Consider the following 20,259-nt stretch of genomic DNA (forward strand, 5'->3'; position numbering starts at 1 on the left):
TGGGAGTGCCAGGGCTCTTGCCTGACCCTGTCCTTTGGAGGGGGGTGCACAGCCCAGGAGGTAAGGGGTGCCGCTCGCTTAGGGAAGGGCTCAGCTGCGGCTCTGGCCCCCTTTCTGTGCCCCAGGACTGTCCTCTGCCCACTGGCCTTCAGCCCCCCATGCTCCGGGCCGGCTGCCACGGTGGACTGTGCCCGCCAAAGGCCACGGGAAGGCTCTGGGCTGAGAGATGGCCGAGAGGGCACTGGGTCCCGCGGGTCTACAAACTCCTCCCAAGACCGCGCCCAGCTGTGAGTCTTCAGCACACCCAGCTGGTCTGCGCCCCCCCCCCCCCCGCCCCTGGGTTCCACCACTGCTGATGGAGGCCGTTCAGCTCGGTGTCCGCCCCCCGCCTCTCTGCCCGAGGACGGGGTGCACGTTCTCACCAGCTGGGCTCCCTGGAAGGGCATCAGAGCAGCCCTCCCAAAGTGGTGGCCCGAGAATTCCAAACCACAGCGCCTCAGACAAACCGTCCTGGTGACGGTGACGGAGCAGAGCCCGGCCACCCGAACCGCAGGGCCGCCTCCTCACACAGCGAGGCAGGGACACCACTCTGTGCAGCCTCTTCCGAGGGTGCAGGGCCCAGTGAGAGAGCTGGGTTCTGGGTACACGGGGTCCCGCACCGTTGTCTGTCAGCAATTGTGGCTGTGACGACGCGGCCTGCGTGGGGAGCCAGTGGCACCCCGCCCCCCCACCCCTGCTTCCTGGAGAGCCTTCCCAAGTTTACCAGGCTCAGGAGTCAGGTGAGCTGCCTGCCCCGCCCGCCCCCACAGCTGCTCTGTGGATGGGGCTGAGCAGGGGGCTCCAGATGCCCCTGCGGGGGTGAGGGGCTCAGGCAGGGGCCATCCTGAGGGCAGTTTGTCTGGCCCAGGGGTGAGGACGAGTCTGCCGGGGCCAGGTGTACCCACTTAAGCTGCCCCCTGTCCCCACCCCCCACCCCAGGTCCCAGTTACCCCACGGCTGGGGGCTGGGCGAGGAGGGGCTCTGGTTTGGGGCCTCCCATCTGGTGGTGGCCAGAGTCTCGCAGGAAGAGGAAGACAGGCTGCTTCCATGCCCCTCGCCCTGGGGCTCCCCCGGGGATGCTCCCCTGGACTGAGTGACACGATGCTGGGCAGTGGGGAAGGGGACGCTTCATTAGGCACCAGCGCCCAAAAGGTGCCCAGTAAATGTGGGGGCAGGAAATGAATGACTGACCAAGTCCCTCCTCCTTGCTAACCTGCTCCCCTGGCTGACCCTTGGACCTTTTGGCCTCAGTTTCCCCACTTGTAAGTAGGAAAAGTGGCTGGCTGGCCTGGGAGTCACAGGAAGACAGGAGACTTTGGGGGGCCACCTGGGGGTGACTTGCCGGAAATGTGACATGGGCATCAGGGGCGTCAGGGGCAGAGAGGGGCCTCCCCTGCCCTGCCCTGCTCACCTCCCCGCAGAGGTCCCCTCGAAGAAGCCAGTGTGTAGCCTGGCTGGGGGAAAGCCTCCGTCCTTCGTGCTGCCTCCTCCCTGGGCACACCAGCTGGCCCGGGGGGGGGGGGCAGAGGGTGGGCACTGCCCCCAGCCCCTTTCACCACCTTCCCCTCTGCCCCCTTACCCCCAGCGCTCCCACCACCAGTTGCTTGGGGGCAGCTGTCCGCGGGGAAGCAGCTAGCCCCGTGAAACCTCCCTGCGCTGGGCGGGCTGCCTCCGCACACTCTCGGGTGGCCACTCCCCCTCCCGCCTGCTCGATGCCCTCGGATAGGGAGGCCTGGCCGCTAAGCTCAAAGGGCTCCCACTCACCACCCCGCTGGCCCCTCCAGTGATGCTGGGAAGCTGACCTGCGGTGGGGTGGGTTCCCAACCTCCCGCGCCCAGCCCACCAAGACCCCCAGCTACCAAGGGGGTGCCACCGGCCAGGGCGCAGCGCGGCGCGGTGATGTACGCAATGGGGGGACCCCTGGGCAGTAGGGAGGGCGGGGTGAGGGCAGCTCAAATTCCCCGTTTGGGAACTCTGCTGCTGCCTGGGGGTGGCTTTCCGCCTGTCCTTCACAGAAGACCAGAAATTAGCTCACGAGCTGGCCGGCTGGCTGGGGGACTCCAGAAATCTCCACAACCCCCGCCCACCCACCTACCCTCGGGGCGGCTCCTCCCCCCCCAGAACTTCTCCTACAAGGGTAACCACCCCTTTTTACCCTCCCCCTCCCTCCCAGTGGAAGCACAAAATTATGGCGGACTGGAGGGGCAGAGGAAGGTCACCCCCTCGCCTCTTTCCCAACTTGGAATACAAGGGGCCTCCCAGTTCCCTTGGGACACAGGGCTTGCCGGAGGCTGGGGACGGCCAGAAAGATGTGGATGGTAGTGCAACCTTCCGGAACAGCTGTGGCTGCAGGACCCCACCAGGACCAGCTGCCCGCCACCCAGGGCTGTCCAGGGGGGTCCCACGTGGGACATACACCCAGCTGGCGTGGCTCAGAGACTGGGGGGAGCTGCCAGCTCAGCAGCTGCGCAACACCCCCCTCCTCCCCCAGGCTCCCCATGAGGCCGATTTGGGCCAGGAGCCGGAGGGGAGGAGACCCAGTGGCCACAGCCACCCAAACGCAGAAACAGCTGGGACACAAACTGAGCTCTGGCCTCTAGATCCTGTCTCATTTCCCAGGCATCTTCCAGAGAGCAAACGCCTGCCCAGCACGGGGGAGTAGCCCTGAGCAGAAGATGGTGGAGGCCACAGGCACCTCCCAGGCACGGGGGGTGGGGGTGGGTCGCAGCTGGCCAGGTACACCACAGGTGCTCAATAGATGTCCTTTGCACCCCATCTTCCTGGCACCCCCAGGGCTCTGAGCAAAGTGGGCAGCTGGGCCCTGTGCCTCTTGATCCATTTCCCTATTTCAGAATATTTTAAAGCCAAGTCTGGCGCCGGTGGGAGCTGGCCAGGTTGAATCTGACCCTACCGCCGCCGGGTCGCAAGGGGTCCCCAGTGTGGGTCTTTCTATCCCTCTGTAGTCGGGATTTCCTTAGGGTCCCCACTCAGGCCAGTCACGGCTGGTAAGAGCTCACTTTGTCCACCTGCAGAATGATGCACATATGGGGGCAGCAAGAGGGGAGAAACCCCCAAAACCCAGCACGAGAGGGTGAGGTTGCAAGGGGTCTCCGGAGGCCGCGCGCGTCAAGTCCAGGGAAACCGAGAGCGCAGGCTCCGGGGGGCAGTGGCCGTGGGCGCTGAGCCGTCCTGAGGAGGGGTGTGGACCGGCGGGGCGGTCGTCGGGACAGCCGGCGAGCGCCGGGCCAGCGCGCCTGCCTTTCCGCGCAGCGCCTGCCCCCGGGCCGCCGGGGGCGCTCGGCCGCCGAGAGGTGCCCAAAGTTAGGGAAACAAAGAGCGGAGCCGCCGGGCTGGGAAGAGCGGGCCCGGGCGGCAGGGCCGAGGGGGCGCCGCTCGGGACCGGGAGTCCGGCCCCGGGGGCCCGTGGTCGGGCCGCGTTCCCACGGCCTGGCCCGGGGCCAGCAGGTGCCCCTTCAGGGAGGCCGACCGGGCCGGGGTCCGAAGGGTTAAGGCCACCGGCCGCCCCTCCCCCGCCCCTTCCCCGGGGCGCGGGCGCCCGGGCGGGCCGGGGCGGGGCCTGACGTCCGCGGGCGGGGCGAGCGGGCCGGCCGCCGCCGCACTCCCGCCGGGCTCCCGGGCGCAGCGGTCCCCGGAGCTGGAAGATGGCGAGGCCGGACGCGCGGCTCTGCGCGGGGGGCGCGCGGGGGCTCCCCGGGCCCCTGCTCCTGGCCGGGGTGGCGCTGCTGGGCGCGGCGCGGGCGCGGGCGGCGGCGGGCGACGGCTTCAGCCTGCACCCGCCCTACTTCAACCTGGCCGAGGGCGCCCGCATCTCCGCCTCGGCCACCTGCGGCGAGGAGGCCCCAGCGCGCGGCGCCCCGCGCCCCACCGAGGACCTCTACTGCAAGCTGGTGGGCGGCCCCGTGGCCGGCGGAGACCCCAACCAGACCATCCAGGTGCGCGCGGGCCGGGACTGGGACGCCGCCGGGCGGGGCGGGGTGGCGGGGACCTGGGCGCCGGGGACGGACTTGGCGGGGAGCGCCCAGGTATGGACCGAAGCTCCCGCGTCCCGTCCGGACGCCCTGGTTCCGCATTTCGAGAAACGGGAGGGACCCCGGCTCGGCCGTCCAGGCCCGGCCAGAGACGTGCGCGCCCCCCTCCGTGAGGGCGGGACGCAGCGGCCCCGGCTGCGGCGGCGGGGCAGGAGGGGGACCGGTCCCGGGCCCCTGGCGTCCCCAAGTCCCGGGATCCTGGCGAGGGCGGGACTCGGCCTCCACGGAGGCTGCCTGTGGGGTGGGGTGGGCCCGCTCTGCCTTGCCCCGGGACAGGCTGGAGCTCGCTGGGTGGGGAAGGGGCTCCGGTGCCGGCGGATTGCCGGGTGTTCCTGGAGCTTGGGGCCAGAGCGGGAGGCCCGCACTGCGGGTAGCAGGGGGTGAAGTTCCCTTTGGGGATCTAGGGACTTGGGACCCTCAAGGTGTGTGTGGGGGGCAGACAAGGGTGTTTTGAACTGGGGACGGGAATGCAGACTCTCTCAGGGGCAGCGTTCCTGCCCAGCAGGTGCTGAGTCGGTGGGTTTGGTCTCCCTGGGGAGATGTGGTTCTGACGCCTGCAGACGCCCTGCGAGGCATGCCCACCCAGGCCACGAGTCTGTAGGTGGGGAATGGGTTAGGTAGCACCGCCTGGCATTGACCCCTGGCCAGGAAAGCAGGGCTGTTAAGACGCTCTGGACTTAGGTCAGGGCTGGGGGTTACCCTTTCGGGGGCAGGGGCGGGTAGGGTCTGCTCCAGGGGCTCCCTGACACCCCGTGGGAGACCCATCTTCTCACCCTGTTGAACCTTAGGGAGAGTGGGGGCCCGGGGCTGGTGTAACCTGAGTCATTTAGTCCCAGTAGAAGAGGTTGGGGGAGGGGAGGAGGGCAGTTGCAGAGTGGATTAGCTGGGGTGGGTGATGAACGGAGGAGCCTCAGCTGGGCGCCCTGCACTTCCTGCCTGCCCACCGCCCGTACCCAGTGGACGGAGGGGCTGAGAGCGAGCCCTCACTGTCTTGGGCTCCTGGGCTCACCTTGTGCTCTCCTCTGAGCCCAGTACAGCTGATATAAGAGGTATCACGCCCACATCTCAGGTAGGGAAACTGAGGCCTGGAAAGCTACGGACCACCTGCTGGAAGCCCCCCAGCCAGGCCAGGATTTGGCTCAGGTGGGCAGTGGAAAGCTGGGGTTTCCCTTCTGCAGCACCCCCCCCCGCCCCTGTACATATGGTTGATGTCAAAGGGGCTGGGTCCCCAGAGCTGCCCCAGAGTGCCTGGCTGAGCCTTCGCTGCCTTATTGTGCATCTGAGCACCCCCCCCCCCAACTCCTCACTGGGCACCTGGGGGAAGGGGCTGCACCTGGAGGGGGCTGCAGAGCAGCAACTCGAGGATGTCTGCAGGGAGGGGCCTGTGTTGCTTCCTTATTGTGCTTGAAGGAGCAGCCCAGGGGCCCCTGGTCAAACCCTCTTTCCTCTGCTCCTTAACTCTGCGATTTCTCCCCCTGGGCCTCAGGCTCCTCATCTGCAAAATGGGCACGGTAGGAGAGGCTTCTTCACCTGAGTTTGTGAGCTTAGCCTGGGGACCTTGGGGAAGCCATCAGTTACATAGTGAGTGCTGACAAGCGTGGTGTCGCAGGGGAGCAAGCAGGCCCAGAGTGAGCCCCCAGCCCCCACAGCTCACGGTCTGCAAGAAAGAGGCAGACGCTTCCTTTTGAACGACTGTAACCCTTGCTGGTTAGCGCCCTGGTTCTGAGGCCGCCAGGTGTGCTAGAAGGTCACTTGGTCTGGCGGACACAGGCTGGACAGCCATGCAGCCTCGGACGAGTCCCTGGCCCGGCCGGTGCCAATGCCCTCTCCTCTCAGGGCAGAGGGCCCGCTCACCGCCCCGGCCTTCCCATGGGCTGGCGATAGGGCCTTGCCCACAGGCCCCAACTGGAGCCAAGTGGCCAGGGGTAGGAGGTGCCAGGGAGGTGACACCCACTTTCTGTCCATCCCGAGAGCGCAGTCTTGTGCCAGCATGGGCGTTCGGTCACAGAGGATGTGAGGCCCAAGGATGGGGCCAGGCTGGCAGCTCCCAGGGCCCCTGGAGAAAAAGACACAGAAGCTGGTGGGGGGTTCCCATCTGGGGCCTGGGGTGAGGGCTGCTGTCCCGGCAGAGTGGGCACTGGAGCGGGCAGAGGGCAACTTGGCATTCAGGCCCTTGTGGCCTCAGGTGGGCATTGCGGGAATTCCGGGCTGGCCCTGGGCCCTGCAGGGGAAGTCGGGGGCTCCGCTGCCTGCGTGGTGACTCATGGGGAGGGGACATGTTGCTCCCTGTTTCCTCACTGTGTTCCCGGCAGGACCCTCTGCGGCGGAGGGTGGGAGGAGGCTGGCTTCCCCAGCGCCGTCCACTGTGAGCCGGAGCCCGGAGCCAGGGGCGCCCGCTGCAGCCTCCTGTGGGGACTAGACTCAGCTCTCCGTGACCGGCTGTCGGTGGGGGTGGGGGGAGGGCTGAGCAGAAACTCTCCTGACCTCCTTGACTCTTGACCCAGCTTCCACACAGTGCTCCCGGGCTGGGTTGAGGGGGCTCCGACCACAGGCAGCCGTCTCTGGAAGGCCCACCGACCCAGCCCGGTGGCCCTGCCCGCCTCCCCTGGCTTCGGGTGTGGGGGCGCCACGCAAGCTTGGCAGTAGAGCCCGCACGGATGACGCCACTGTTCCGGGGGGCCACTGCTCCAGCCCTAGGTGTGGCCGCTCTGGGGGGCGGGCGTGGGGCACAGTCGCGAGCAAGGCCGTGGTCCCCCCACCGCTGAGCTCTGGGCCCCTGAGCGGGGGGCAGTGAACAGAGTTCACTCAGCCGGGAGCTTCAGGGCCTGAGATAGGAAGCGGAAGGGGGGGTGATGAACGGGGCTCGGAAGGTTAGCTGCCTGGGTGGTCTGGAGCCCTGGGGCCTTGCGCGGGGGGTGACAGCTGAGACAGGACAGGAGATGAGGGTCCGGAGCCCACAGGCGGGAACGAGGTCTGAGACGGGGTGGCACCAGGGCTGCTGGGAGGCTGCTGCGTGGGGGCCCCGATGCGTTTTGGCCTCACGGGCCTGGAGCGGACGTGTCCAGGAGGGGCAGGGGCGCGGCTGGGGGGCTCTCCGTGGCTGCCAGGCCTGGGAGTGGGGGAGCAGGGGATCTCCCACGCTCCCACCTCCAACTCCTAGGACAAGGTCTGGCCCCCGGGGAGGTTGGGAGGGGTGGGGCGGCCACATTTCCCAGACGCAGCCTCTGGGGCCTCAGTCAATGCCAAGTCCCAGAGGGCGCCTTTGTGTGCCGAGGGATGGCAGGTCTGGTTTCCTCTGGGGTGGGGGTGGGGCCTCCACTCGGCCTGAGGCCAGGGCCCAGCTCTGCACGCCACCAACCCCCCCCAGGCTCCTGGCACCTGCTCCTCCCTGACAGGGACGCCTCTGTCCCCCCAGAGGACAGGCCCCCGGCAGGTGGTTGGACCGTGACAGGAGCAGCTGCCGGGCCCCATGTGGGATCTGTTAATCGTGCTGTGGCCCAGGCAGGTGCCGCTGTTAGCCCCACTCTCTGGATGGGGACACTGAGGCTCCCCATGCCGTGAGCTGGCCTCGTCCCAGGGGCTCGGAAACGGCACAGCCAGGAGGTCCAGGCCTCGCCCGCCGGCTGCCCGCACGCCTGCACTCTGGAGCCTCTCCCCACAGGCCACCGGAATGGCTTAATTCCATCTCTCTGGAGACCCTAATCCAGGCTCCCGGCTCCGGGTGAGAGCCTGGGGGGGGCGGCGGCAGTGGAGCTGGGGAGGCAGCCTGGCTCTGGCGTCCTGGGCCCCCCCACCCGCCTCCCTGCTGTACGGGGGTGTGACGTCCCTCTGCCCGGCCCTCCTTCCCCTCAGCTCCGGCTGCATCCGTCTTTTTGCTGTTTACCCCTCACGTCACCCCGGCCTGGGGCCTGGAATGCACACTCCACTTACAGCGCAGGCCTCAGATCCGCCTCCTCAGGGAGGCCCACACTGATTTCCCCACGTTAGGAGGGTGCTGCTGCGGAGAGGGGTGTGATTGGGTCTCGATGAGCCAGGTGCCCTGAGTCCAGCACGGAGCAGGCGCTCCGCGGGCGTTTGCCGGGTGGACGGGGACCGGCAGGTTGGTGGCTGGGAGGATGACTGGCCGTCTGAGCGCCCCCTCCCCGCAGGGTCAGTACTGCGACATCTGCACGGCCGCACACAGCAACAGGGCGCACCCCGTGAGCAACGCCATCGACGGCACGGAGCGCTGGTGGCAGAGTCCGCCGCTGTCCCGGGGACTGCAGTACAACGAGGTCAACGTCACGCTGGACCTGGGCCAGGTAGGGCCCCTCTTGTGCCCCGGTAACCCCCACCTCTGCAGCCGGGCTAGAGCTCGGGTGGGGCCCCTGGGGGGCTGGGCACAGGTGGCTGCTGGCTGCAGGCCCATGCTGGCAGAGGCCTGGGTGGGGGATGGGGGCTTCTGTTTGTTTGTCAACATCCGGGCTGCACTCAGGGAGGGAGGAGGGTGGGAGGGGGCTCCCCAGGGGTCACGGGGGGAGGGGCACGGAGGAGCGCCTGGTGTTTACTCAGAGGAATTCCTCTGCCTGGAGCCTGGCTCTGGCTGGCGGCTGTGGGAGGAGGCCCTGGAAGTGGACATTCCTGGGATACCTGAGCTGCAGTGGGGGCCACCTTGGGGTTAGGTGCGCACTCAGGCCACGGCTCTGGCCCTCCTTGGCTTTGGAGGCCCCTGTGGGGGGGGAGGGGGAAGCCGGGCACATCTTGTGACCCACAGACCCCACTTGCTGGCTCTGGGCTGGGTCAGACCCCCTAGGCTGTGTCCTGCTCCATGTGCGACTTTGTCAGGTGCCTGGCCTTGAGGTCCTGCCTGTGAAATGGGCCAGCAGTCCTGTCGCCGCTGGGGCTTCAGAGGGGGCAGGTGGATGAGCCCGAGCCTGGAAGCAGCGAACACCGGGTCTACCCCAGGTCTGGGCCATGAGGTCGAGCCTGCAGACCCTTGCCCATCCCGGTGTGTGACCTGGTGGGTGGGTCTCTGGTCCTGGTTGAGCCCCTGCCCCGCTGTCACCCTGATGATGTTAGAGGTGGTGAAGTGGCTGGAAGGGCAGGTCCCGTGGGCAGATTTGGGGTACGTTGGGGTTACCTCCTGCCCCCAGCCTGGAGGCCTGCAGGCCTGGCCCAGGGGAAGGCAGGCAGTGAAGAGGTAGGTCAGGTCCCAACAGGTGGCCTGGCGTTTCCAGTGGGAGAAGCAACCAGAGTGCAGGGGGAGGGGTGGGCCGGGGAAGGGGATGCTGGGGGAGGGGTGGGTAGGGGGCGGCCCCCTTAAAGGGCTCCTTGCCCGTGTTTCCCTGGGGCTGGTGGCGGTAGCCAGCCCAGGTCTGCAGGGGGCTTGCTCTGTTTCCCTGCAGCTCACTGGGTTTCTACAACCTCTGTGCTCTCCTGTCCCCTGGAAGCGGCCTGGGAGGGGCCTGTGGGACCCTGGGATCCTCCTCTCTCTGGCACTGCCCTGGGGTCCACAGGAGGGAGGGCGGGGAAGTGGAGGCCGCTCCGCCCCAGAGTCAGAGGCACCTGTGCTGAGCTGGCATATTCTTGCCCCTCCTCCTCCTCCGGGGGACAGACCCGGCTGGGGAGGGAGGGAGGAGGCCCCGAGCTGGGTGCACAGCGGCACGGTCTCCATGGCAACCCCCGGGTGGCCGAGCAGAGCAGGTGGGCACAATGTCTACCTGAGGTACAGTGAGTGGGGCCGAGGAGGAGCTTGGACGGTGCCCCACACCCTGCAGCTCTGGCCCCTTTGGGCTCTGTGGCCCCTGAGCCTTGGCCTCCACATCTGTGAAATGGGACAGAGTTGATGAGGCTGGTGGTACATTTGCTTGGCGGACTGGGTCCAGGCCAGCAAGAGGGTTCACCACGTGTGTATCTGGACTCTCCAACTCTCAGTTTCCCCAACTGTAAAATGACACAGAGGGAGGACGGTCATTTCCAGCTGTTTGGGGGAGATTGACTCACCCATCCACCTAGCCATTCTTCTCTCTCTTCCTCCTCTCCCCTCCCTTTCTGTTTTCCACGCACCCATGCACCCCCTCACCCACCCCGTCCATGCATCCATCTATTATCCATCCACTGTCACCCAGCCGCCCACCCGTCACCTGCCCACCCATCTACCCACCTGCTCACCCACCTTCCCACCCATCACCTGCCCATCCATCCACCCACCTACTCATCCATTCGCCCACCCACGCCTCCCTCTCTCCTCCGCCTGCCTTTACTGACTGCGGACAAATCCACCAAAGCCCCCGTCTTGGTGCGGCCAGAGGACTGCCAGCCTGGCGTGGGTTGGGAGACGGGAGGACAGATCCTGCCTGATAAAGTGCTTTGGGGTTGGATGGGGCAGACGAACCCAGTTTCTTTCTAACTTCATGGGTAAGAGATCTCTTTCCTGGGGATATTTCCCAGTGGAGATAGAATTCTGGAGGAAATTCCCGAATTCGCCACCTTCCCTCTTTGGAAAGGGAGCTCATTGCCTGTTCTTCCCTGAGCCATCGAGCAGTGACTGGGTCCCTCCGGGGTGCCCTTCTGGCTGTGGTTGGGGACAGAAAGCAGTCCCTGCCATTAGTGCCCCGTTGGGGGTGGAGGAGCCCCATCTAGAGCGAAGGCTCTGGAGGGCAGAGCAGCAGGGGCTGGAGCTCCCGGGGAGATGTTTTGGGGAGTAGACCTAGAACATGGCCCTCACAGTGACCTGAGGTCGGAGCCCTCGAGGCCCCCCCTTGCCTGGCGATGGAGTGGCTGGTGCCTAGTGACACTGAGGATGTCCTCAGGGCAGGGCCCTCTGAGTGCACTCCCTGGGGCGGATGGGGTGACCGGCTTGGCCCAAGGGGCAGACGCTTCCAGGTTTTCCGCCGTGGGGGCGAGGCAGTGGGGTGGGGCTGGGCTTCTGTCAGGAAGCAGGGCTGAGCGGGCAGTGGGGCTGGGCACACCCCCTGTGGCAGGCTGCCAGCAGCCTTTGTTCTGGGATCTGGAGCGGATACCCTGGGAAGGGGGAGGAGGCAGCTGGCATCGGGCATCGGGAGGCCTTCCTGCTCCTGGAGAACTGGGCAAGGGGGCCAGTGGGCTGCGGGATAGCTTCTGGCCATGAGGGTGGGCGCAGGGCTGCGGGGCTCCATCCCTGCCCTGCAGCGTCCGTCTGTCTGGAGGCAGTGGGGCCCCCAGGACCAGGTGAGCCCGCTCCTTCTTTCCCTGGTCACTTCGCACCCTCGTGTGGTCTTTCCCGTGTCACGGTAGAGGGCGACCGGTTGGACCCTCCTCCTTTCCGTTTTGCAGATGGAGAAACTGAGGCTCTGGGAGCAAAGTCCTGGCTGGGAGGGGGTGGGGAGGCCCAGGCCTTAGCTCCCTGCCCTGCTCGCCTTGTGGACCTTGGCTGGGAACTCTCAGACCCGAGAGAGCCAAGCTGGTGGTGGGACCTCGTAGGCCACCAGCCTCAGAAGCGGGCCTGCTCCGAAGGGTACAGGGAGACTACGCCTGGCACTTTCCTGGGTCCCAGTGACCAGCCTGGGGGTCTTCCCAGGGGGCCTTCTGCCTGCCTGAGGCTCCGCCTTCCCTGAACCCAGGGCAGGGCGGATCTTCCGATTGCCCGGGCTGCACCGCAGGGTAGCTCCTGACTCGGGGGCCCTGTCCCCTCCAGGGACCCTGCCTCGGGGTCCCGGGCCCCTCCCCCACAGCCCAGTGGTCTTAAGGAGCGGGGCACACCCGGTCTGGCTGCGTTCTTGTCCTGAGGTGGGGCAGGTCAGCCCTTCGTACCCGCCCTGAGGGGTACGGCCGGGGTAACGGTGCGGGGGATGGGGGCCAGCGCCAGGGTGTGAGGCCAGAGGTGCTGGGACTGGAAATGCCAGGGCGAGGAGCCTGTGCCCTCCTTGGGGGCAGTGGGGGGACAGGGAGGGCGCCACCCACCAGATGGGAGAGTGAGGAACAAAACTTTGGCGCAACTGCCAGCCGTTGGTGGGCAAGCTCTCCGTGGGCACTTGGGGAAACTGAGCCAGTGTGGAGCGACCAAGACCCTGTTACTGGTGTCTAGAGGACTTGCGGGCTTGGGCACAGCCGGGCCACACGGCCTCCGTGCCTCCCGGGCTGTCCCCTCCTCTGACTGTGGGGACAAGAGCACCCGCCTGACCCTTCGGCTGCTGGGACCCCCCCGTGAGGCTCTGGCCGCCCCAGTTCTGGGCAGGACGCCCTCGGAGGCCGGCCGGCTCGGGGCTCCCCTGGCAGGCCTCCTGGTCCCCGGGTGCCTGCTGGCCTGGCTTTCTGGCCCAGCTGGGCACTCGGCCACGTGGCCAGCACCCTGGGAGTGTCAGCGGGTCGTTCAAGGGAAGTGGCAGGAAGTGTGGCCATGGCTGGCCGGGCTCTGGTTACAGAGTCCAGCAACCAGGCAGGTGCGGGCTGGTCCGGACAGGGCCCCTTGAGCTGGGCTGCCTGGGGGAGGACAGTGAGGGGGTCCTGGTGATGCTCCTGGGGTAGACACCCCCTTCTCCAATACAAGTCCCCCATCCTGAGAATGAGCAGGACTCTTTGCTCAGAGGACATGGGGCCAGAGGGGCGGCCGCGCCCAGGTCCGGGCTGCAGCTCACTGCCACCGCGCCTGCACACAGCCACCCAGCACCCAGCACAAGGCACACACGCCTCCCTGCTGCCCCACACGCCCTCCTGTCCAGGCCCTGATGGCCCCAAGGCCTTCTGTTTTCTGCTTTTAAACAAACCCCTTGCCCTGGTCCCCAGCAGCGTGGCTCACGAGACTAAACTGTTTAGGTTGGGCCCCCCGCCGGGATAAACTCTACTTCCTGTGGCTCAGAATTGACCATCTGGCCTGACCTGGGCCAGGCTGCAGGGAGGAGGTGGGGGGAGGGGCAGCGAGCTTTGGGCTGGGGCTGGGCCGGGTCCTCCAAGGCCTTGGTGCTTGGGGCCTCTGAATGCCCCTGGGCCCAGTTTTGGCGAGGTGACAAGGGCACACGGGATGCACTCTAGCCGTTGGGCTCCCCCACACCTGTCAGAGGCCTCCCCCGCCCCCCCAGCCCCTGGGAGTCTCCCCTCGCTGCTCTGGCCACCGGGCGCCCCGGCCAGCAGTCAGGCCCTGACGCCTCTGCGCATCTTCTGTGTTTCCACGCTCTGCCTCTTTCCCGGCAGTGGCTTTCCAGTCCCTGCCTGTCCTGGAACTGGTCCATGCATAGCCTGTTTTCACGCTCCCTGTTCCCGCTGTGTGGACGGCCACGCTTATTTACCCAGTTGGGGGCTCGAGTAGACACGCCTGGCCCGGCCGCGCCAGCCCGTGCTGCGGCATTAATCGTTACTGGTTTTCCACATGGGGTCTCTGCTCAGAGGGTGGACACGCCTAGGAGAGTGCAGACCCAGGGGTGCCGGGCCCTGAAGGTGGGGGGGACCAGGAGGTCAGGGAGCTAGCCCGGACGCCTGCTGTAGGAGGGGCTTCCTGCCTCCACCCAGCCACAGCCTGGGACCCTGGCCCGTCCGGGGAATGTCTCAGGCATCAGCATGGGGCCTTGCTTCCTGCGGGGCCAGGGCTGAGTCACACAGTGCAGGTGATTCACACCGCCCAGCCCAGCGGGGGGGGGGGGGGGGGGGGGTTCCCCCCCCCCCCAGGACAGGGGCTTGTCTTCCCAGCTCCGAGATGANGGGGGGGGGGGGGGGGGGGTTGGTTTCCCCCCACACCCAGGACAGGGGCTTGTCTTCCCAGCTCCGAGATGAGCCAGGGCAGAGGTGGGCCGTGCTGGGCGCCTAGTGATGTGGGCGCCTAAACCCAAGAGGTGGCTGACCAGCTGTCACTCTCTGCCCCCCTCCTATCCCTGGGGGCGTCAGGGGTCCCCGGTGGGGTCTAGAGCACCTCCCTGTGTTGTCCGGACTGGACCTCAGCCCTGGCCCCTGCACCTTCCCCTCCCCCACCACTGCCTTGGCACCGGGTGTGTGTTGGGCACTGAGTGCCCTGTGCAGCCTCCCTGCCACCTCCAGGGACAGCTGGGGTCTTCCCGTTCGGGGCTTTCAGGGGCACATGGTGCCCTGACCCACACCTTTGCCGCGTTGGTGCCGACTGTGCCGTGTCCAGGGAGGGGACTCACAGCCACTGAGGTCTCCGGGCCTCTTGCCCTGCCCCCCCACCCCCACCCCCCGGGCGGTGGTCAACTGCGGTGCTCACTCACGCCCTCCGGGTCAGGCTGGGGTGGGGCCAGGGGCTGCGGGGCCAGGGGGCAGGTCTGGCTGCGGCCTTGGAGACATGCCTGCCCCAGAATAGCCAGATTTTTAAAAATAACTCAGAGGCTTTTGTTTGGCTTTTGCTTTAAAAGACATTTTTTCCTTTTGCACAGAACTTTGCAGCAGCGGGAAAGGTCAGCCCTAGTTGGCAGGGAGCTGGGCCGGCGGGCGGGCGGGCTGGGGGAGGGCTGTGTCCAGGGAGGCCAGGGCTCTGCTTCTGCCCCCAGGTCGTGTCCAGGGCAGTTGTGCGGCCCCGGCAGCCGGAAGTAGTTGGGGACAGACGGGGAAGGCCGGGTGCACGGCTCCGTCCCCTCCAGCCTGGGGCCGTGGACACAGCTGTCGGGGCCCCAGTGGGACAGGCTGGTGAGCAGGCGGCGGATGGGTGGAGGCAGGGGTCTCGCACGAGTCCAGGGGGCTGCACGCCCTTGTCCCGCCTGCTCCGTGCATTCGAATCAATATTTGTGCAAGTGCCCTCAGCTGGGAAAAATGCGACCGTCGGCCGACCTGGGGGAGGGACCTGGGGGAGGGACGGAGCGGCCAGCGAAGGGCGCAGCCTGGTGACCTCGCTCAGGGAAAGGCGGGGGTGGGTCCCAGGGGGCTTGGCGGGAACCTTTCGTTTCCTTGGGGCCTCCGCTGGGGGACAAGCTGCTGCTCCCCCTCAAGAGCAGCCTGTGGGCATCTTACACCCCCCCATCCCCCCACCACATGTCCTGCTGTAGGGGCTCCCTGGAGTGCCCGAGGGCTGGCCAAGGTGCCAGGCTGGCGTAGGGCCCCAGCCTCTGTGCCCCAGAGACTCCGGTCCCTTCCCCATGGGCAGCGCCAAAGGGACGATGACCTCAGAGCCTGGCCGTGGGTGAGCCCTGTGTCCCCCCACCCTGGGGAATGGCGGCTCTTGGCTGGCATCGGGCCTGTCTCTGAAAACTCCAGGGCTTCTGGGAACGACAGGACTCGGGACTGGCGTGTCCCCGGGGCTGGGACTTTACCCTCTCCCTCCCCCCACTCTTAGCAGCCTGTGCCCACCTTCCCTCACGGGACCACCGCAGCAGCCTCAGGTTGATGGGGGGTCGACTCTGGGCCTTGGGCGGCCCTGATGGGGCCCCTGCCTCGCCCTGTGGGACCCCAGTGCTCTGGTCCGGGACAGTGATCTGGGACAGCAGGCACTGACAGGGCCCTGCCTGGTGGGTGACGCCACTGCTGAGGTTGGTGCACAGTCCACTGCCTCCCTGGGGGGCCCTGAGTACTCCCCACGTGGCCGGTCTGCTTGCTCTGTCTGCCCTTATGTGGGACCTCCCGCCCCCGGAGTGCCCAGGCCTCCCCGTGCAGATTAGGGGGTGTCCGAGCCCCACTGCCTGCCCTGCCTGTGCCTCCTTGGAGCCCACACATGCCCTGCACGGAGCCTGGACAGCGGCCCTGCCTGCTTCGTTGTTCCTGAGCTGCAGGGCAGAGGGCTGGGGGAGGGGAGGCGCTCACTGGCCCTCAGAGCTCTGAGGCCTGGAAAACACTGTCCCTTCCCCCACCCCGTCGGCAAGTAGGGTGGCTGGGGCGGGGGCAGGGACACCACCCCTGGAAGCATGTGTGCAGGGAGGCGTAGCAGACCCGCACCGCTGGCGTGAGAGCGGGCGTGCTCGGCCACCCCCCCCCCCCCCCGGGAGGTCTCGGTGGCCCAGCCTCATCACCGAGGCCACAGGCTGGGCAGCTGCTGGAGCCCACTGGCTGCTCTCAGTGAGCTAGAGCCCTTTCCTGGGAACCACGGCCCAGGGTTGGGGGCTCTGAGTGCTGACGTGGGGACTCCCTGTCGGGTGCTGCACCCCAAGGAGCTGGCAGCAAAAGTCCAGCTCCGCAGCCCAGAAGGACCCACCAGCCCCTGTGGGACGGCTGCCTCTGGAAGGGGCCCCTTCATCACCCCGCCCCACGTGTCTGCATAACGGGGGCTTCTGAGCAGCATGGGTGGGCTGCAGTCAGGAGGGCTTCTCCGAGGAGGTGACCAGCCTGCCCTGTGGGGGCTAGATGGGGCTGGGGGGGGGTCAAGGCTAAGCCATGCTTGGCTGCAGGGCCAAGGGAGCAGTAGACAGAGGAGGGACCCCACCAAGCCCCCAGGGGCACGAGGCATCAGGGACGTGCAGGGATGCAGTTCTCTGGGCAGGAAGAGGGGAGAGACAGACATGAGTACCTCCCTGGGGGTGAGGCTGTGAGGGGGGCGGGGCGGGACAGGCGCCTGCCGCGCCTGCTGGTGCTTGAGGGATTGGAGGCGCCTCTGGGGGAGGGGCTTTGCCCTCCCGCGTCCCGGCGCCACCCTGACCTGCCCGGGGCCTGTGAAGCTCTGGCTCGTGGGCTGGCGAGGGCTCCCTGGCCCAGCTCTGCAGGGGCTTTTCTTCCAGGCCGTCTACCCCACTGGGGCCTCCCGATGAGGGCAGGGGCCTCAGTGGCCGTGGGCCGGTCCGTGGGAGAGGGAGCGGGTCCTGAGGCCGCTCTGAGAATGCCGCGGGGGGTGACCGGGATGGGGCTGGGAGAGGGGCCCCGGGCCAGGAGCTGCTGACTGAGGAGGCCAGGCTCCTTTGGGAGCTGGGGCTACCGTCTGGCCACCTGCCCAGGCCGGCCACCAGAGCCTCGGGGACGGTGGAATGAGCTCGTCTTGGCCGGCCGGCCTCACTGCCGGGCACTGTGGACAGTCTGCCCCGTGCCGCCTCCCCCAGCCCCCAGGCCCGCTGCCGCCGCAGCGCCTGAGGGACCCGTGTGCCTCTGGGCAGAGACGGGGGAGGCACCCCCCGGCCCAGGAGGGGGGATAGTCAGACATGGTGGGTTCCCGCCCTTCGTCTCCGTGTCCCCCGACGTGAGCCTCCGCAGCCACAGCCTGACGCAAGGGGCCGCACGCCGAGCGGGCCGGCATCCATCCAGTGTGGGGAAAGAGAGTCCCACTCACGGCTGCGGTGGCCGTCCGAGCGGGGTGCCGGGCCCGGAGCCCAGGGGAAGCGGCCTGGGGCGTCAGCACCTCACCACCTGCAGGTTTTCCACGTGGCCTATGTGCTCATCAAGTTCGCCAACTCCCCGAGACCGGACCTCTGGGTGCTGGAGCGGTCCACGGACTTTGGCCGCACCTACCAGCCGTGGCAGTTCTTCGCCTGTGAGTCTCCCGGGAGGGTGGGTGCTGGGCGGGGCGGCCCCTGGGGTGGGCAGCCGTCCTTGCGTGCGCTCGGGCCCTGAGCGCCTGGCCTGCCCTCACGCCCTGCTTCCGCGCCTCAGGGCCGTCGGGGTGAGGTCCCAGATGAGGGGGCCTGTTGAGCAGCTCCCGTCCCTGCTGCGGGGCCTGGCTGGGCCCAGGGGCTTGTGGTGCCAGGGTCTCTCGTGCCACATCTTGGCTTTCACTAGACTGGTTTCGTGGCTCAACAGCTCCAGACGTGACAAGGGGAGCCAGTCAGGGGCCCTGGCGGCTCCCTGGCGCACCTGTCCGCTGCCACCATGACCGATCACGTTAATGGGGACGCTCTGCTGGGTGGGCCTGGGTCACGGGCCCCTCAGAACTCCAGGGGCAAGAGTGCAGGGTGGGGCAGTTCTCTGCAGGGCATTTGAGAACGGTCCCCCAAGGATGGGTGAGGAGGGCCATTCGGGGGTGGGGGGACGCTTGTTTCCTGCAGAGAGGCCGGTGTGGGAAAGGCCACGCCTCCTGGGGAAGTTCCTCTCTCAGCAGGTGCCTCGCTCTTTCTTCCATGAAACGCTGTGGGCTGGCGGGGTGGCTTGTCGAGGCGCCGCGGTGTTGGGGAGCATCCCTGGGCCCGCCCTCACCTTCCCGCCCGCCTCCCACAGCCTCCAAGAGGGACTGCTTTGAGCGGTTCGGGCCGCAGACGCTGGAGCGCATCACGCAGGACGACCACGTCATCTGCTCCACCGAGTACTCTCGGATCGTGCCCCTGGAGAACGGCGAGGTGGGCCCCGGGGCAGCACGGTGGCCGGCCCCTGCTAGTCTGATGGTGGCGGCCCACACCCTGGCCTGACCCTTTGCCGTGTGTGCAGATCGTGGTTTCCTTGGTGAATGGGCGCCCGGGGGCCAGGAACTTCTCCTACTCGCCCCTGCTGCGCGACTTCACCAAAGCTACCAACATCCGCCTGCGCTTCCTGCGCACGAACACGCTGCTGGGCCACCTCATGGGCAAGGCGCTGCGGGACCCCACCGTCACCCGCCGGGTGAGCATCGGCCACTGGGCCGCCGGGGCCGGAGGTGGGGGGGGCCTGGCAGGGCGGGGCTGGTGCGGCGGGCCGCGGCACTCACCGCCCATGGGTGCAGTACTATTACAGCATCAAGGACATCAGCATTGGTGGCCGCTGCGTCTGCCACGGCCACGCGGACGTCTGTGATGCCCAGGACCCCATGGACCCCTTCAGGTGAGGCCTCGCTCCCTGCCGTCCCTGTCCCCTCCCAGCTCCGTGTCCCTGGATGACCTGCTGTCCCACGGCCTCGGCTTGCTCACACATGCAGCGAAGGGAGAGGGACACTGGGGTGCGGCTCCCTGGGGTGCCCTGTGCCTGGCTCGGACCCGTCTGCCCAGTGGCCGGCAGCAAGGGGGTTCTGGTCCCGACCTCCGGGCCGGGTGCTTCTGCCCCAGCAGGGGAGTCGGGCGGGCCTTGGGCCTGAGCCTGCGCTCCCTGTTCTCCAGGCCCCTCCCTTCCCTCAGGGCACGAGCATCACTCTCTGCTGTCCCCACGCCTGACCTCGGCCCCTGCCACAGGCCCAGGCCCAGGCGCGCCTGTTCTGGGGAGACTGGGAACGTGCGGACCTGTCCCCAGTGTGGGGGTCCCTGCAGGGTCAGGCAGGTGTGGGGCGGGCAGAGGCGCCGAGGGATGTAGCAGAGCCTCCACGGACCCCCGCCCGCCGTGGGGAGCTGGCGGGCCGCCCCGGCTGCTGCCCTTGCCTTGAAATCCCGCAGCCCCCCCACCTCAGGCATTGGGGTTGGGGCCTGCGCTGTGCCTTCTGCAGGTCATTGTCCACACTCCCATTTTTGGGGGGAGGCAAACGAAGCCCGGAAGGCGGGGAGGCTCAACCCCGTTCGCAGTCTGAGCCTCGCTGAGAGGCGAGCCCCCCAGGCCTCTTCGGATACGGCTGATGGGTCTGAGGGAAGCAGGGGTACGTTCACCTGGCAGAGGACGCACGCTGGCCGCCCCTCCTGCTGCGCCTCCCGCTGCGGCCCTGCGGCCTCGGCTTGGGCTCTTGCCGGCAGCGCTGGGTGCTGAGCTCAGGCCCCACTTGTTGCCCTGGGAAGTCAGGTGCCAAGTGGGAACGCGAGCCAGCTGGCAGCGGGGCCTGCTAGGCGCCAGACTGGCCTCGGAGGAGAGGCGGGCCTGCCTTTGCCTGCCGGGAGGGCGTCGGTACCCACTGACTCACCTGCAGGCGGGTGTGGATGGGGCTCAGCTCACGCTGGGGGGCAGAGGGGAGGTACCCGCTGGGCGTCTGCCCCAGCACCACAGGCCCCGACACCCCCCACACCGCCATCCCAGAGCTCCCGCCTGCCCTGCTCTCCACCCCTGCCCGCCTCTCTCACCCCTGCCCCCTCCAGGGTGGGCTCTGCCCCTTATAGTCTCCACCCCCCTCCCTGGCTTCTCTGCCTCCTCCCCCACCTCGGCCTGTACCACCCACACCTCCTCCTCCTCTTCCTCCTCCTCCCCCACCCGGAGCACCCGCTCCTCCTCCCCCACCCGGAGCACCGCCTCCCCCGCCCCCGTCACCACCACTACCTGCCTGGCCCTGCACGGAGCCCGTCATTCACTCTCTTGCTTTCCTTTGATTTGGAAGTTACGTGTTTTGTTTCTGTCGCCATGTTAATCATCTGGGCTAACTGTGACAAGACACCATCGTCGGGTGCTTATCAACAACAGAAACACACTTCTCGCTGTTCTGGAGGCCACGACAGCCCACTTCTCGGCTCTTGGTGTGTCCTCACGTGGCAGAGGGGCAACG

At 67.7% G+C, this 20,259-nt stretch overlaps 1 protein-coding gene across 6 annotated transcripts in view; it reads left to right on the forward strand.

Annotated features, from left to right (window-relative positions):
* Positions 1–3,673: 3,673 nt before the first annotated feature.
* LAMA5 (laminin subunit alpha 5) overlaps positions 3,674–20,259 on the forward strand; it is a 47,529-nt gene continuing 30,943 nt past the window's right edge. For all 6 annotated transcript variants that reach the window (XM_039237006.1, XM_039237008.1, XM_039237009.1 and 3 more), the window contains exons 1-6: positions 3,674–3,992; positions 8,237–8,389; positions 17,316–17,433; positions 18,114–18,232; positions 18,321–18,491; positions 18,592–18,689. In XM_039237006.1, the coding sequence (XP_039092937.1) occupies positions 3,702–3,992; positions 8,237–8,389; positions 17,316–17,433; positions 18,114–18,232; positions 18,321–18,491; positions 18,592–18,689 (950 nt within the window). In that variant the 5' untranslated portion in view covers positions 3,674–3,701. The remainder of the gene's footprint in view (positions 3,993–8,236; positions 8,390–17,315; positions 17,434–18,113; positions 18,233–18,320; positions 18,492–18,591; positions 18,690–20,259) is intronic.

Source organism: Hyaena hyaena, unplaced genomic scaffold (assembly GCF_003009895.1).
Source record: "Hyaena hyaena isolate Hyena2069 unplaced genomic scaffold, ASM300989v1 scaffold_118, whole genome shotgun sequence".
In the NCBI taxonomy this organism is placed as follows: Eukaryota; Metazoa; Chordata; class Mammalia; order Carnivora; family Hyaenidae; genus Hyaena; species Hyaena hyaena.